An 18,817-nucleotide genomic window follows, 5' to 3' on the forward strand; every position below is an offset into this window, starting at 1 on the left:
TTATATATTGCTTTCACTAGTCTAAAAATATCCTATACTTCACCAGTTTAACCCATTCTGCTCGCTCCTCCAATTTATGCAAACTATAGATCTTTTTATTGTCTGTACAGTTTTTTTCTTTTTCCACAGTGCCAGATAATTGGAATCATACAGGATGCAAACTTTTCTGACTGGCGTTTTTCTGTTAGTAATACTCTTTTAAGGTTCATCTATGTCTTTTTATTGCTTAGTAGTATTGGTTCCCAGAATTTGATCTTGAGTGTTTCATGAACTATTCAGAGATCTTTTGCTTTTTTATATAGACTTCAGAATCAACATTATAAATAAACTTGTCAACATTATAAAATAATTTCCTGGGCTTTTAAATTAGAATTGTCTTGAATTTGTAGAGCAGATGAAGCAGAATCAATATTTTAATACTCAGTCTTCCAACCTGAGGACATAAAGTATCTTTCCATTGATTTAGATCTTCTTTGATTTCTTTCATCAGAATTTTATATATTTCTGCAAATAGATTTTATTTATTTTATTCTCTTTATACCTGACATTTCATTTTCTTTTATTGTAAATGTTAAACAACAAATTTCATTTTCTTTTATTGCCAGCATAGACTTTCATTCCTGAAGGTATTTTCAGTTGATTCAGAATTTTAGGTTTACCATTTTCCTTTCAGAATCTGGCTGCATTGTTTCAGACAAAAAGCTCCCTGTAATTTTACTTTGTAATATTGCATGCAACATTTCATTTGTCATCTGAGTGCTCTAGTATTTTATCTTTCTTACTGATTCTTGTCAATTTGCCTATGTATTGGAGTGGGTTCCTTTTACTCATCCTTCTTGAAGTTTGTTGAAATTCTGGAAATAGTGGATTTCTATCACATTTGGAAAGTTTTGTTTACTATTTTCTTAGCTATTTTTCCATTCTTATCTTGGGATTCCAATTACACATGTGTTCACCCATTTACATTGTTCACAGGCTATTAAAGTTCTGTACAGTTTTTTTCTTTCTCTTTTTCACTCACCCCTTTAAACATGTTAAAAAAAACCCCACCCCATTCTTATCACACAGATCATATAACTGGATCTGATCCATGAATGATTTGCTAACCCTTGATCTAGAGTAGTGGTTGTCAACCTTCCTAATGCTGTGATCCTTTAATACAGTTCCTCATGTTGTGGTGACTCCCCAAGCATAAAATGATTTTCATTGCTACTTCATAACTGTAATTTTGTTACGATTATGAATCAGGTGACCCCTATGAAAGGGTTGTTTGACCCCAAAGTGGTCATGACCCACAGATTTAGAACTGCTACTCTAAAGTATTCTTTGTGGTAGTCGTAGTTTAACTTTCTTGATTTGTGGTCTGCAGTGAAACTGTATCTCCACTGTAGATGTGCTCCAAGTAGTAATTAGAATATAAATCATTAGCTCTTTACTTTGCTTCATGGCCTTTTACCCTATGTAATATTCAACTGTTGACTCAAGAGACTCTCTGTCCAAAGCTCATTTTTTACACAGCTCACTCTACAAATTCTAGATACCTCAAGCTTCTCAAACTCTGATCTGTACTCAATGAAAATGTCATGTTCTCTTCGGGATCCCCTTGCTGTACTATAGTCTGGTAAGACAGAAAGTAGGGCAGTAGTTGAACTTACATCATTTATTTTTCTCTCTAATGCTTCCTCAAGAAACCCTGGTGGTGTAGTGGTTAAGTGTTGTGCTGTGGTCTAGATGGTCAGCTGTTCCAAAGCACCAGCAGTTTCATGGGACAAGAAAGACTGGAGTCTCTACTCCTGTAGACAGTTACAGTCTCAGAAACCAACGGGGTCGCTTTGAGTCAGCATTGACTCGATGGTAGAGAGTTTGGTTTCAATGGTTCCTAAGGAGTCCTGGTTGAAAGGCTCAGCTGATAACCTATAGGTTGGCAGTTCAAACCCACTAGATGTTTTGCTTCCATAATTATGATGGTCTAGAAAACTCAATGGCAATAGGGTTGAGTTGGAAAATTGACAATATGTTTGTTTTTTTAATGGATCCTAGTATGATGTTCTAAAAACCATTTATAAAACCCCACATTTTCTTCTACTTTTGTACTTGTTTTAAGTAAAAAGATAAGATTGGTCCTAGTTATTTTTACATGTCTAGAAGTAGAGATTATATCCAAATATTTAAAACATGTCTATTTTTTCTGATCACTAAATTCAGAAAAAATGTCATATTTACTACCTTTAAAAGTCTCTCATAACTGTCCTTCCACATATGCTCTTTTTGTATTAGGCAGGGATATCCTAACATAACTGTATCCTTAGGTTACTAGAACAGCTAAATAATAAGCTTCCAATTCGAACTAAAAATCATATCAATGGGTGCCCACCTCCCTGATATGATCAATGAAGACAAAAGTGTGCATAAGCAAATGTGGTGAAGAAAACTGATGGTGCCCAGCTATCAAAAGATATAACATCTGGGGTCTTAAGGGCTCGAAGATAAACAAATGGCCATCTAACTCAGAAGCAACAAAGCCCACATGGAAGAAACACATCAGCCTGGGTGACCACGAGCTGTCGAAGGGATCAGGTATCAATAATCAAGGAACAAAAAAACATATCATTGAAAAGGTGGGTGAGTGCAGAGTGGAAACTCAAAGCCCATTGGTAGCCAACCGGACACCCCTTACTGAAGGGTTGTGGGGAGGAGATGAACCAGTCAGGGTGTAGGGTAGCAACAGTGAAACATAACTTTCCTCTAGTTCTTAAATGCTTCCTCCCCGCCCTTCCCACTATAATGATGCCAATTCTACCTTACAAATCTGGTTAGACCAGACGATGTACATAGATACAGAGAGCAACTGGAAACACAGGGAATCCAGGACAGATGACTCTTTCAGGACAAGTGGTGAGAGTGGTGATGCCTGGAGGGTGGAGAAAATGTGGGGTAGAAAGGGGACACTGATTATAAGAATCTCCATATAGCCTCCTCCCTGGGGGAGGGACAGCAGAGAAGAAGGCGGGGGGAGACATCAGACAGTGTAATATATGACAAAATAATAATAATTTATGAATTATGAAGGGTTCATGAGGTAGGGGATTGTGGGGAGGGAGGAGGAAAATGAGCAGCAGATATTAAGGGCTCAAGAAGAAGGCAAATGTTTTGAGAATGATGATGGCAACAAATGTACGTATGTTCTTGACACAATGGATGCATGTATGGATTGCGATAAGAATTGTATGAGCCTCCATTAAAATGATTAAATAAAAAAAAAACCCAGAAGAAAGCTCTAGGAAGCAAAGCTATAGATAGAGGTATTAACAGAGGTGTGTACTTATGTAAATACATTAATCCATAAAAATAGAGGTATTTAGAGAATGCTTTGAAAATTAGGATCACAACATATGTGCAAATGTGCTTGACACAACAGATGAATGTAAGGATTGTGATAAAAGATGTAAGAGCCCAATAAAAGTATATAATAAAAAGAAAAAAAATAAGCTTCTAATTAATCCTCACATCTTATATTTGAGATCTTGATTTCTACTTGTTATCTTTCTTCTTAGATAGGTTTAGACATTTTACAAGACCAGTGCTCTAACTCCTGAGCTTAGTTTAGGCATTTTAATACATTTTTTTAAATACATTTTTTTCTTGTAAATTAAACAATTAAAGCATCAAACACTGAAAGTTTGAATACCGGAGCAGGTAAGTTGTATAAAATGTTATAAAAATTATAAGAGTTGTATGAGCCTGAATAAAATGATTTTTAATGTTATATAAAATAAAAATGATAGATAATATTGGTTGGACCAGGGAGTATGTTAAACACTTTACATACCTTATTCATTCCAATTGTCTAAATTAGGAGATTATGAAACTGCTATTTTGTCTCCATGAAATTCCATGATTTTGGTAGACCATCAGCTTACAGTCATTGAGTTTTAACCAATGCATAGAAGATCAATAAACATTATCTACTATGATTTTATAGACTGTGTCATACACATATTTTGTCCAGCTTTATGAGTCCCTGGGTAGCAAAAACAGTTAAGCGTTTGGCTACAAACTGAAAGGTCAAATGTACCAAGAAGCATCTTCATTTGAGAGATCAGTCACTGAAACCTACCAATTCTGACTCAAGGAAGCCAATGTAAGGTTTCTAAGCTATACATCCCTATAGCCTCATCTTTCCCTCATGGAGCATTTGGTGGACTTGAATGGCTAACCTTATTATTTGCTCGCCAATTACCTGGCAGCATCACTAGGGAGCCCCAGATTGAGCCTCTGGATCTTTTGAAAATACTCTGGAGCCCAGTTCTACTTTGATAAGCATTTGTTCACTATGACTGAGCATGAACTCAATGGAAACTTGTTTTGTTTGTTTGTTGTTGTTGTTTTGACATAGCTAAATGAGTAACAGCATAAGTGTAACTTCTAACTTCATTATTTTCTATGCATACGATCCTGGGAACATATCTTTTTCATACCCCTACTTCCAAAGCAAATTACAAATAATGACAGTGGGCTATCTGTTTTGTGACCTGAGAGAATAAGGAGATGATGTAGAATGATGCAAATTTCTGACAAAAGTCTCACGCAAACATTCTGAGAGATCCCTGGTCTCAAAGCCCTTTCAACTGAAACCACGGCAAATAGAGTGAACTTAGTCGAACTCCTCATGTATTATTCATCGCAAACCACCTTCTGAAATAGCCTGATTGTCGCTGTTGGGGAAGCCGTACTGTGAAATCAGGAGCCTGTGTAGGGGCTGCAGTCCTATAATCTGGAAGGAGGAAGGGAAATCATGACATGATGCCTGCCTACCCTGTGGCTCTCTTGAAGCTTTAAAGGAAGGTTTAATTTGCAATTTTGGAAAAGGTCCTTAGAATCACATTGCAGAATTAAAGGGTGTATTATAATTATCAATGTCAGTAGTAATAAAAGTATTAAAGGTCATTAAAATGAAGAGGGATGGCTCTAGATCCAATTGACCTGAATTGACTCCCTCCACCCGTATTAATTAGAACCTCAGATAATGGTTCTGTCGGGGAGTACCGGGAAAATTTAGTTACAGAAGTTTAATGGGCCACTATCTACTTCCTGCCAGAATAAAAACTGATGATTTGCACTATTTTAGAAACTACCACAAGTATGTTTCCCCTATCAAAACATGTTACAGAACAATGTAAAAATATACCATAATTTTTTTTCCTAACAAAATGTTACAGAGCAATGTAAAAATATACTGAGCATATTCTGATCAGAAAAAAAAGTCAGCAAAAACCACATTAACTTCTCCTTTTTAAGAACATGTTACCATAAAAACTATATACTTTCTGCTTGTTAATGTTTCCTACTCTAAAATAGAATGCTATCAGAAACCAAGTATTCCATAGATCTCAAGTAAAAGTGATATATCTTCTTGGAATTGGAGGGAAGGATACTTTTGGGGAAGGATTGATTTTAAGTCATGAGAGAATAGGCATGCCTATATATACTTATACATATATACTTAAGTATATATATGTACATATACACATAAATAGATAGAGCTATAGTATGTTGATTTACTAATCATGCTGAAGTGATTGCAGGTGATTACCATTTAATCTGTCTCTTGTCTTCCTTCCTTTATTTCCCAGCTCACGCTCAGGCCCCAGTTGAGCCTGGAGGCAGATTATTTGAGGTAATGAAATTGGGTGGGGGGCCAGCCCCAATCCCAACTACTAAGTGGACACCCGCCCTTCTCCTCAGAAGAATTTATTTCAAAGGACAGCATTGAATCTGCAGCTCTGGGAGAGGGACATATCTGACCGGAGCACACAGGAGCAGATGAAGTGGGAGGAGGAGAGAGTGAAGCACATCCTGGCCCACCAGGCCTTGAGGACGATGATCCCAATTAGAGCAGCCAGTCCACAGAGAGGACCAGATGTCCAGCCCCACTATGAGAAATGACACTCCTCATTGACCCATAGCCCTATAAGGGACAACACTGGAAACAGTGTGGGAATTGCACCCTATCTGATCCCGCCACAACGAAGCAAAACACTAAGGGGGTGCAACAGAATAGCAAGGGAGTGGAGTGGTGAGGTCCCCAGGGAATGCTAAAGGTGGACTTTGGGGCCAGGGCAAGGTGCCCTAACAGGCTGGACTGGAGAACACTCCTAAAGGCCAACAAACAATCCTTGAACTAACTAAAAGTTTTTATTTCTTTTTGTGTTTTGTTTTGTCATTGCTTTGTTGTTGTTTTGTTGTATATTGTTACTTGGTGTTGCCCTGTCTTGTTTTTGTGCATGTTGTTATCTCCACAGGTCTGTCTAAATAAGATAGGCTGAATGAACACTCTGGAGGAGAAAATAATGGGATCGACAGTTCTGGGGGGACATGGGATAGGGGCAGTTGGGGGGAAAGGAAGTGGTGTTAAACCCAGAGACAAGGGAACAACAAGGGATCCAAATTGGTGGTAAGAAGGGTGTGGGAGACCTGGTCGGGCATTATCAAGGGTAATGTAACCATGAAGAATTGCTGAAACCCTGGTGGGGACTGAGCATGATGGTGGGACAGGATGAAGGTCAGGGGAAATAGAGTAAAGAGCTGGGAGGCAAAGTTCATTTATACAGGTCTAGATAAAGACATGTACATATGCAAATATATTCATGTATGGGGATGGAGAAATAGATCTATATGCATATATTTATAGGTTTAGTATTAAGGTAGCACACGGACATTGGGCCTCCACTCAAGTGCTCCCTCAATGCAAGAATACTTGCTTCGATTAAATTGGCATTCTATGATGCCCACCTTCCCGACACAACCACTGAAGACAAAGTGGGTGCATAAACAAATGTGGTGAAGAAAATTGATGGTGCCCGGCTATCAAAAGATATAATGTCTGGGGTTTTAAAGGCTTGAAGGTAAACAAGCATCCATCTAGCTCAGAAGCAACAAAGCCCACATGGAAGAAGCACACCAGCCTGTGTGATCACAAGGTGCCCAAGGGATCAGTTGTCAGGCATCAAAGAAAGAAAAATCATATCATTATGTACTTACCTCCATGATATGATCGCTGAGGACAAATGGGTGTATGAGAAAATGTGGCGAAGAAAGCAGATGGTGCCTGACTATCAAAAGATACAGTGTCTGGGGTCCTAAAGTCTTGAAGGAAAACAAGCTGCCATCTAGCCCAGAAGCAACAAAGCCCACATGGAAGAAGCACACCAGCCTATGCGATCACAAGGTGGCAAAGGGATCAGGTATCAGGCATCATCAGAACAAAATATTTTACCATAGTGAATGAGGGTGTGTGTGTGCAAAGTGGAGACCCAAAGTCCATTTATAGGCCACTGGACATCCCCTTACAGAAGGGTCTCAGGGAGGAGATGAGCCAGTCAGGGTGCAGTGTAGCAATGATGAAACATACAACTTTCCTCTAGTTCCTAAATGCTTCCTCCTCCCTCACTATCATGATCCAAATTCTACCTTACAAATCTGGCTAGGAACTGGAAATGCAGGGAATCCAGGCTGGATGATCTCTTCAGGACCAGTGGTGAGAGTGACAATACTGGGAGGGTAGAGGGTGAGTGATTTGGAAAGGGGGAACTGATTACAAGGATCTACATGCGACCTCCTCCCTGGGAGATGGACAACAGAAAAGTGGGTGAAGGGAGACATTGGACAGTGGCATGATATGACAAAATAATTATTTATAAATTATCAAGGGTTCATGAGGGAGAGGGAGAAGGGAGGGAGGTGAAAAATGAGGAGCTGATGCCAAGGGCTTAGGTGGAGAGCAAATGTTTTGAGAATGATGAAGGCAATGAATGTACAAATATGCTTTACACAATTAATGTATGTATGATTTTGATAAGACTTATATGAGCCCCTATTAAAATGATTAAAAAAGAAAAGAACCTGAAAGTTTTAAATATATATGATAAAAAATTAAAAAAAAAGAAAGAAATTGAGGCAGATCCAGATCTCAGATTGAGCTATGTTGAGTGGGAAGACTGTGGATCATAATTTGCGGGGATTAGGCCAGCTATCCCGCATCAAGCTGGGTCCGAAATGAGGCGTGCGGATGAAAGGAAAAGAAAAAATATATACAAAGTATGGGATCGGGAGGACTTCAATCTGATGGACTGAAGTCCCAAGTATATTTGAAGCTTGGATTTTATATTTTTCTTATATAAGGGAATTGGTCACAAAAACAAACATCAAAGAACTTAAACATTCCCAAACTCTTATCTATGCAAATGTTATTTAACTAGTCACAGTTTCTTAACTTTTAGAATAACAAAAGCACTAGGTTCAAGGACAATCACACGGATATGCAGGATTCAAGAGAGTCTCAAAGAGATCGTAAATAGCTGAGTTATCCTTCAATGCTTTTAGCAGAAAAGTCACAAACAGTTGTTTTGCAACTCTTTTGTCTGCAGAGACACAGAGGCACCAGGAATTAGTCATCCATCAGTAAATATCTCGATCAGCTGGATGCTTCCTACAATAATTGCTTGGGTGTTATTGTGCTTCCTGGAAGGTAAGAGACCCGGGAACATGGGCAGGAAGACCTATCCCAGGTCAAGTACCCTCAGCCATTGTGTATATAAGATAGACCCAGGAAGCAATACTGACTTTTTGCATCCTGAAGCTCCTGGGTTTGAGCTCAAAGGTATTCAGACCCGTGCCAACATAATGACAATGACATCTCCACTGATGACTTCTTAGTTGCTGATTTGTCCACATCAGGGCCTCACTTTCATTCCAGGGTATATTGAGCTATCCAAGGGCCCAGGGTTCCTGGTCAGCATTTCACAGGTTCGGTCATGATAACCACAAAGCTGTTGTTACCATGAGTAACTCTTTGAGGACTCACTTCTCCATAAGTGGAGAGCCCCACTGTGCTCTGACAGGGAGTTCCTGACACTGGACCCACAGGGTGTCCCTGGGATTGACCCTTGCCAGTTTGGAGGTGAAGATATAACTACTACTTGCCGTATGTCTTGTGAGGTGAAGTCACTGGCCTACCTATTACTCATCTCACGGAGTCATGGACCCACATATTTTAGACTAGCACTCACAGTGGTAGAGGGGATGTACAAAATCTTCCTTAGCCCTTTTCCTAGGTCTGAGAATAAGGTCAATATTTGATTTGAAAAATCGAGATAAAAGTTCTAATGTAAGTACCTTCAATTTTCTGCCTACTCCATCTCTTGTGACATGAGATCCCATGGGAATGAAGGGGGTTGATGGTAGAATAACCAATAATTGATTTGCTCACCTTCAACAACATAGGTAATCCTCAACCTAAGCATTGAAGACCCAAGTCTATACAATAATCCAGGTTCACACTTTGCATTATGGGAAGACCTGGAATCCATTTATTTTCTTAGTCCAGGAAATATCTCTTCTGGGACATTAATATCAATGAAGGGGACCTAAAGAATAGAAGAATGTGCTCTGTAAGAATAGAGTGGGCTCTGTCTTTAATGCAAACCCTCAGATTGGAGCATGGTCTTAAGCCCAGAGGGTAAGGTGGTCACTACTTAGGGTAAGAAGTATAGTTCAGGAACCTGACATGACTTCTCTTCTGTCTCAGTTTGCAGATTTGCCACACATGGAAAAAAAATACAGTCCCGTCTAGGGAGCTAGAAACCTGGGACTACTGCTTTGCTCATTTATGCACCACAAGGAAGGATTTCAGCTTCTGACTTGTTTGTGAGCTAAATTCATTTACCTGACTTCAAACTTCTTAGTGGCCCTGCTTCTTGTGTTTGGAGAGTGCATTAATTTGACTTCAAGAAGCTCAAGCTACAAGATGGTGAGTACTTCAGAGACCTGGGGTATTTGCATTATACCGAGTAAAATTAGATAGAAATTGTTGGGAACACTATGCCCCAAGACCTGAGGTTCCTCCTCAAGATAAAGGGGACAGGGTCAGAGGACAAGTGACTGAGCTCTATGAAGCATTCTATTGCTATCAAATGCATTCGTGGTTTTAAGCATGGAATTACTGTTATAATCTCCCTTATATGACTTGAGGCTGGTTATATAAGGGATCAACATCAAAGTTTTGGCTTTGGCTTTTTGTGATGGCCACCAGAACTTCCTGAGCAGAGTCTGGATATGAAGTTCTACCAGAGGGCATGAATTCTCAGGTTGACCGGAGTCACCTTGCTCCATCACTACAGTTTTCTTTATTTCTTTAAGGTAGTAAAACATTTTCTAGAGAGTTGGTAGATCAAGCTCTTACACTGTGTAGAGACTTTGTTCTCTCATGACTTCATTAAAGGAATGAGTCTGATCACAGTGTGTCCAGTTTCAATATGTGAGAATTCTTATTCTCTGTTTTTATTGACGGTGATGGTGAGCCCAGTAGACAAAGCATTCCTCACTGATAATGACCCTTTGTACAACAGAAGGAAATCTTACCCAGACTTGTACTATCTTCACAATGCCTGACACAATTAGCCCAATTATTGTACTATTTTTAAAATACATCCTTTGAAGTTTCTATTTTTGTTGGCTTTTTTTCTTTTGTTGGGAGTTAATACCGATATACGATTCAATAGTTCAATCACATCAAGCATTGTAATTGTATAATAGCTACCATAGTTTCCAAAAATTTTCTTTCTTCTTGAACTCTTGATATCAACTCCCCTTTATTCCCCCCACCCACCGCCCTTCTTTATTTATTTATTGCTATATCTTATACCATCTACTATATCCATTCACATGAAATTATTTTGTTTTCTCCTCTTGAGTGGGGTTAAATAAAACCTTAATATTAAGGGGAAGAAATACTAAAGAAATAAAGATAGTTATATGTTTCATCAGTGCTATACTTCACCCTGGATTTATCATCCCTTCCATGTGGCCCATCTGAGAGGGACTGTAGCATTATCTTACAGGTAGATTTTGGGTCTCCATTATATCCATGCCCCTTCATATCAATTTGGTTGCTTGTTTTTGAATTTCTGATACCATTTCCCATTGACACTTCATGATCACACGTGCTGGCTTCTTCCATGTAGGTTTTGTTGCTTTCCTGCTAGATAACCACTTGTTTAACTACAAACCTTCAAGGCCCCACATGCTATATCTTTTAATAGCCAGGCACCATCAGCTTTCTTCACCACATTTGCTTATGCACCCATTTTGTCTTCAGCAATCATGTCAGGAAGGTGAGTATCATATAATGCTACAATATTAGAACAAACCATTCTTGGACTGAGGTAAAATTTAAGTAGAGGGCCAGAGTCCATCTGCTTACTTGTTGAATTTGCATATATATACATATATAAACAAACACATCTATATGTATATATATCTATGTATACACTTATAATTTTCTTTCTTCTTTTCTCCTCTTTTTCTTTGTTCTTTCATTCTGCCCCTCTATCATGTTTACCCATCGTTCAACTCTCAGTAATTCCTCTCAGATACAATTTGATTGATCAAACATGACTAGAAAATCTACATCCTTCTTGCCATCAATTTTAGAACACTTACTATTCCCCTGTCCCTGTCATTATTGACTCACTGCTCATATCCCCCCAACTTCTTGCCGCGCATGACCCCCCACCTCCCCACCCCCCTCCCCCACCAGCGAAGCATTGGTTCTGTTGCTGTTTCCATGGGGCTGCCTATCTGGCACAGATAAACACCAAAATCAGAAAAACAAACAAACAACCACACAAATAATCCCAAATGTAACAGGAATCCTGACACAGAGCAGATTAATATCTCCCTTAAATAGCAAGAAGGACATGTTGTAATCCATCAGCTCAGTCCCCGTTTTTCTACAGGGTTCCATATCCCAGGACCCGCCCTCCTAACAACACATCCATTCATTCAGTCCTCAGCAATTGTGTACAAAAGGTGTGTATCCCCAAAGTCCCCATTGTTATTCCTGATATCAGGGATAGAGTGGTCCAGTGGCCCCTCTATCCCCATTAGCCTCTGTGTTAGTTTGGGTAGATTAGAGAAAAAAATTCACAGAAACACTCATATTATATAAGAAAAAGCTTTATATATAAGAGCAGTTGAATATTGAGAAAACATTCTAACCCAGTTCACATCAAGTCCATAAGTCTGATATTAGCCCATATATCCAATACCAATCTATAAAGTCCTCTTCAGACTCATGAAATGCTTGCAATGATGCTGAATGCAGGATGATCACAGACCAGTGGGTGGGAAGTCTTGTGGATCCAGTGGCATTGTAAGCATCTCAGCACCAGCAGGGGTCTCCACATGGTTCCTCCAGCTCAGGGCACTAGCGTAGTTCTATGTGTCTGCATGACAGGGATGTCTTGCGGGGAGTGAGCCTTGTCAGTAGAAAGTCTCTAAGGGAGTGAGGAGAGAGAGAGAGTGAGTGAGAGAGAGTGTGTTCTCGCCTCCAAGGAGGACATATAGAAGTCCAGAATTCTCTGGAGAAGACCATATCAACACAGAGGTCTCATTGGCTATATCTTGATTGACAGTCTAGTATCCACCCCTTCACTCTTAATCCTCAAATTGACCCCAGATTATGTAACTACCACACAGACACTCAAACAAATACATATATGCTCATTTTTATAATATCATTAGTCACAATAATCAGGGAGTTAAACAACCCAGAAGCCCATGGATAAGCAAAATGTGGTATCTATTTGCAGTGGAATATGATCCGGCCATGATATAGAATTGATACAGGAGAGAACATGTACCGAAACCTGAACTCCGAAAGCCTAAAAAGAAGGTTATGCTTTACATAATTCATGATAAAGAAACTGAAAAAAAAAAAACCAGTTAAATCTTAAGTTGAAATATTAATGGATTATGTGGGAAAATAGTGACTGATGAAAGGATTCATTTAAATAAAGCAGTTTTGTTTGTTGTACATAAGGTCTGACTGGAACTGACTTGACAGCACTTAATAATTAACATGACTCAGAGTCATTGCAACAACAACAAACAAAAAGTTTGACCTTCAAACACATCAAGAAGTAGCATAATATCAAGAAGCAATGAAATTGATGAAACAAGTTCAAGTTGCACTGAGGGTATCAGAATGAAAAAATGGTTTAGGAATTGGTAGATTAATTAAACTGTTTTCAACAAACTGATGATGGACTGGAAGCACTCACTGGCCTATGCCAATTGACCAATCGAGTGGAAGAAATTCTTATTTGTACTCATTTCAAAGATACTCGAGCCAACATAAAGTGGGAGTTATTATAGGGCACGTTTAACGTCACATGAAAGTCAAATTTTGCTGAGCATAATCCAAAAATGGTAGCAGTTGTATATTGACAAGGAGCTGCCAAAAATTAAAGTCTGATTTGAAGGTGGATGTAGCAGTACCAAAGTCACATGGATCAAGACTGAAAACAGAAAAGAAGCAAAAAGGAAAAGCTTACCTGTGTTTCATTGACTATGCAAAGAAATTTGGTTATGAGGTTCACAACACACTCTGGATAACATTTTGATGAATGGAAATTTCGAAACACTTAATTACACTCATGTAAAAATCTGTGCATAACAATTCAGAGCAAGGAAATACCACGTGCTTTTAAAAAAATCTTTTTATTGGGGCTCATAAGGCTCTTATCACAGTCTGTGCATACATCAATTGAGCAAAGCACCCTTATACATTCATTGCACTTGTCATTCTCATAATTCACCTTCCACTTGGGTTCCTTGAATCAGCTCGGTTTCCCCCGTCTCCTTCCCTCCCCGATCCCACCCCAATACCACGTGCTTTAACATCAGAAAGGGTAAAAAAGTATAAAATAAAATCAGAAAAGGTGTGTTTTGGGGTTTCATCATTTCACCATATATGGTGAACTAATAATCTGAGAAGCTCAGCAATATGAAGAAGAATGTCGCCTCAGATTTGGAGAAAGGCCCGACAACAATGACACAACCTTGCTTGTTTGGCTATGAAGTGCTCTCTTACACATATATGACTGTCTCTGGATTTGTTTCTCCAGCCAGCCCTGCCTAACGCAGAAGTACAGCCAGAAAGCTTCTCAGAAGTTAGGATAGGTGAGCCTCTCCCCTCACCTGGGTTGGACACTTCATCAGGAGAGATCATTTCTGGGAAAGGGACCTCCTGCTTGGTAAAGTAGAGAGTCACAGGGAAAGATGAGACGCATTGAGATGAATTAACGCACTATCCACAGCTATGAATTCAAAATGAAAGACAGAAAGACAGTGGTGAGGATGGCATTTGACCAGGTAGTGTTTGGTTCTGTTGTACATAGAGTCACAATGAGTAGGCACAGATTACTTAGCACCTTAGCACAAGAATAGGAGGTACAATTGTTAAACTCTTGATTTTCCTTCGTGTTTCTCATTTCTGTTTTTATTAATCCTTCATAACGGCTGTTTCACTGTGTGGAAAGTCATGATGAAACTAACATGCCACAACACTCTCGTCAATTAAAGCAATAAGTTCCCTTTATTTCGGCAACTTGAGTTCAGTCAGAAGCTATACAATTCCGTCTGCTGCACGTTGGTTTGTTGTCGAGTACAGCTCCTCGTTGAGTGGAAAAAGTAGAGATGTACGAAGGGAGGCTCAGTGCCAACCAGGAAGAAGTTACCGGGGCTGCATTTCCACGGATGCTGAAGTTGAGCCTTCTAACAGGTGGGTTTGGGGTGAGGTCGGAGAGCTTTAACATAATACTGCCTCTTCCTGTTGTCGCCACTGCATCAGCAGGCCGGGAAAGCCATCCCACTGCTGTGGTAGGCGCTTGTGACTCAGGAGAGGGGCCAGACTTATGACCATAGCGTTGAGTGGCCTTTCAGCTGTGGCAGGGCTGGGGGGCATCGTTGTGAGCCTCGACACTGCAGGCCTCAGAGCTCTTCTTCCTTTCCCTTTGTTTGGTTGCAGTCCAGTCTTGTCAAGCACTCCCGTTGCCCAGAGGTCCGGACGTCATTTTCATTTTCCCTGGGTGCTGGGATGCACATGGTGGAGCTGTTGGGGTGGCAGGAGGAGTGTTTTCAGGGGATCTGGATTGGGCTTCATGTAGGAACTCTCAGCAGAGTTGTGATATTGACTGAAAGTTGCAGAAATGGCGTGGCTGAAAGGGTCCCTTGCCTTGGTTACCGTGTCCTGCGGAACAAGAAGAGCCAGGTCCACGAACCGTGCTATGGTTTCATAAGCCAAGTATGCTAAAATTTCCATCACAATAGTATTGGGCTTCATCTCCATACGGCTGCAGTCCAACCAGTCGTGGAATTTGGGGACCTTTAGGGAGGACATTAATTGCCAACTTTTACAAAATTCTGCATATTGTGCTGAATCCATTATTCTGGTTTTTCTTTCTGCTGTCTCCAGTCTCTCTTGTTTCACTTCCTCAATTCCAACATCTTCATGCATTGATAACCGTTTTCCTGTCTGTTAAATAGAGTTGAGAAGCCCTTGAACAATTTTTGGCCTTTTGTTCGTATTACTTCTGCCTCTCAATTTGTCTTCCAGAAGGTCATCCTTAGCTATGCCTTTAGCAATTTTTGATTTGTAGTCTCAGAAGAACATGTATTCTAGTACGCTCCTAAATTTTTTCTTATCCCCGCGCATCAAAAATAAAAGAGCTTCAGCAGAAATTACCTTTGCTCCTCTCCGCTGGGAAATGTCTGCAGCTGGCTGTAACAGATTAATTAGCTGGGCATCTTCTACCAAAATTGCTAATTCATGAAGGGGCCTTCTGGCATCTCCTGAAGAAAATATCATACTCTGTAATTCAGCTGCAAAGCTTATGGATTTCCCTGCACTTCTTCCAGTCCTTGATGTCGCAGTGGCACTCACCTAGCTGCGGTATTGTTCATTCCTGCCTCCAGAGCACTTGAAGCCTGGCTGTGGGTCCTCATGGACAACGTGGGAATAGGGAAGGTGTGGTTCCCGCTGCAGCGGCCCTGGACACGCTTTGAAAGGGGCCAAACTCTCAACTATTAATTGGAAGTTTCACAGTTGAAACACCAGCCACTCGGGAGGAGAAATGTTTCTTTGCTCTCATCTGATTAATGTTTTGGAAGCACTATGGGGCAGTTCTAATGCTGCGTGTACATTCATTATGATTTGGCATTGACTGGAATTCAAACAGCAGCAATGTAAATGTGCAATAGAGTTTGGTGTCTGGCTATCAAAAGATAAAGCATCTGGTGTTTTAAAGGCTTGAAGTTAAACAAATGGCCTTCGAGCAGAGAAGCAACAAAGCCCACACGGAAGAAGCACACCAGCCTGTGATGATAGGATTAGGTAACAGACATCAGAAGACCTCAAACAAACATGTTGTTGAGAACGAGGAAGATCAGAACAGTGACCCAAAACCCATCAGTTAGACAGGAAGATGGCAAGGAAAGGATGAGTCAACCAGGGTGCTGATATAGCACTGATGAAGCACACAATATTCCTCTGGTTCCTTGAGCCTTCCTCGCCCTCCACTATCATGACCCCAGTGCTGCCTTTCACTGCGGGTTAGACCGGAGCATGTGCACAGGTACAGATGAGAGCTCAGGACACACAGACCCCAGGTCAGATAAACCCCTCAGGGCAGCGGTTCTCAACTTTCACAGGGGTCATCCGATTCAGAACCGAGCAAAATTACAGTTATGAAGTAACAACAAAAATAATATTATGGTTGGGGTCACCACCACATGAGGAATTGTATTAAAGGGTCACGGCATTAGGAAGGTTGAGAACCACTGCCTTAGGGAGTAGCAATACCAGGAGGGCAGGAGGTGGGGAGAGGAGGTGGGAAAAAGGGCTGCAGTCAGTGTAAGATATAAATATAATAATAATTTATAATTTATCAAGGGATCATGGGGTGTGTGTAAAAAGAGGAGCTGATACTAGGGCTCAAATAGAAAGGAAATGTTTACAAAATAATGATGGCAGCATATGTACAAATGTGCGATACAATTGATCTAAGAGCTGTATAAGAGCTATTATAAGATTGTTATAAGCGCTGTAAGAGACCCCAATATGATGTTAGCATTTCTTGTTATATGCACTATCTTGGTTTATACATTTCTGGATACGTTTTCAACTCTGGAAGATTTTGCTGGACAGCTATGCATTCCTGGGTTTATGCATTTCAAAGTGACATTTTTGGCATAGTCAAGGAATTCAAATTATGTTTTTGAAAATGTTCTTTGAGATTGGGGAACAACGTGAAGTTTGAAGGGACAAAATCAGAGCTTGAGGGTAGATAAGTTAAGGTTTTTCATTAAAATTCTCTCATGACAGCCCTTCCTATCACAGAATGAACAATCACACTGCTGTGATAAAAACAAACAAACAGCCTAGTGCATCTCCCCTGAACTTTAAAAAAAACCATTTTATTAGGGGCTCATACAACTCTTATCACAATCCATACCTACACATACATCAATTGTATAAAGCACATCTGTACATTCTTTGCCTTAATCATTTTCTTTTTTTACATTTTATTAGGGGCTCATACAACTCTTATCACAATCCACACATATACATACATCAATTGTCTAAAGCACATCCATACATTCTTTGCCCTAATCACTCTCAAAGCATTTGCTCTCCACTTAAGCCCTTTGCATCAGGTCCTCTCCCCTGAACTTTTATCCCCACTGGATTTATCAGTCTTGTGAAACATCTTCCCAATAAGTTCCCTTGCTCATCCTGTGTCCTTCCTGAAAGCCTATCCAGACTAGCCCAAGACAACCTGCCCCAAACCAACAATCCTTACAATCATCTGGTGACCTCTTGACCTTGAACTCACCTTTGATGTGTTCCAACCCTTTCTGCAAATACTTGATCCACCTAGAGACAAATGTCCACTGTGGAACAGCACAGAGTGTAAATAGTTTTTGGAAGATTTCCACTTTGGTTTTTCCAAAGTAAGATAAGTTTGTTCTCATAATGATGATATTCCATAGCATAAAATGTATCCTTTATTAATTCTCTTTTTGTAAAGAGACTAAGGCAAGCATATTAATTAGAATTTTTAAAGCTATGCATTCATTAAAGACACATATTCAAGTATCTCTAACTTGGAATATACTTCAGCATTTATGAACTGGAACCCCCGAAGCAATGTCTTATATACAAAACTTTCATTCTGAGTCTGAATCTACTCGACAGCACTAAGTTTTGGGGTTTTTTTAAATGAACACAGAATAGAAAATGAGTAAATTATGTTAGAGATATTTTTTATAAATCTTTTTATTGGGGCTCATACAACTCTTATCACAATCCATACATACATCAATTGAGTAAAGCACCCTTACACATTCGTTGCCCTCGTCATTCTCAAAATTCGTCTTCCGCTTGGGTTCCAGGAATCAGCTCTTTTTCCTTTTTCTCCCTCCCCCTCCCTCCCTGCTCCCCACTCCCCGCTTCCCCCTGAACCCTTTAACATTCATTTATGTTTAAAAGTTAAACATTTCTACCTGATGTGGAGAAAACAAAATCCCTGAACTGAAAATGATGTATTAAAAATGTGCAACACATACTGTAATATGAAAAATGAAGTGTTGTAAGCTTTCCCTGAAGATGCAGCATAAGACCAAATGTTTCTATTTTCAACTGACAGTACAAGAGGGTAACATAATACAATAAAAATAAATAAAGGTTCTCAGGAGAGTTGACCTTGTAAACCAATGAGTTAAAAGCAAAACAAAACCAAAAGAACCCTAATGGCCGAAAGTCACATCTGAAATAACATGAATGTCATAAGTATCCTATTACGTTTGGTCACAGCAACATACTAAGGAAATACATGAAAACATTATTGAGTTCATTCATTTGATCATTTTTTCTTCATTAAAATTTGTTTATTTATATTGGAAATAATTTTATCGG

The 18,817-nt window shown here is 39.7% G+C and overlaps 1 protein-coding gene across 1 annotated transcript; it reads right to left on the reverse strand.

The window, feature by feature from the left end:
• Positions 1 to 14,780: 14,780 nt before the first annotated feature.
• LOC142437502 (transcription initiation protein SPT3 homolog) lies at positions 14,781 to 15,358 on the reverse strand. Its single transcript, XM_075540628.1, has 2 exons — positions 15,000 to 15,358; positions 14,781 to 14,838 (listed from the first exon to the last, which is right to left on the reverse strand). Exons 1-2 carry the CDS (start codon positions 15,356 to 15,358, stop codon positions 14,781 to 14,783), a joined length of 417 nt encoding a protein of 138 aa, XP_075396743.1.
• Between the last annotated feature and the right edge of the window lie 3,459 nt (positions 15,359 to 18,817).

This window comes from Tenrec ecaudatus, chromosome 1 (assembly GCF_050624435.1).
Source record: "Tenrec ecaudatus isolate mTenEca1 chromosome 1, mTenEca1.hap1, whole genome shotgun sequence".
Lineage (NCBI taxonomy): Eukaryota > Metazoa > Chordata > Mammalia > Afrosoricida > Tenrecidae > Tenrec > Tenrec ecaudatus.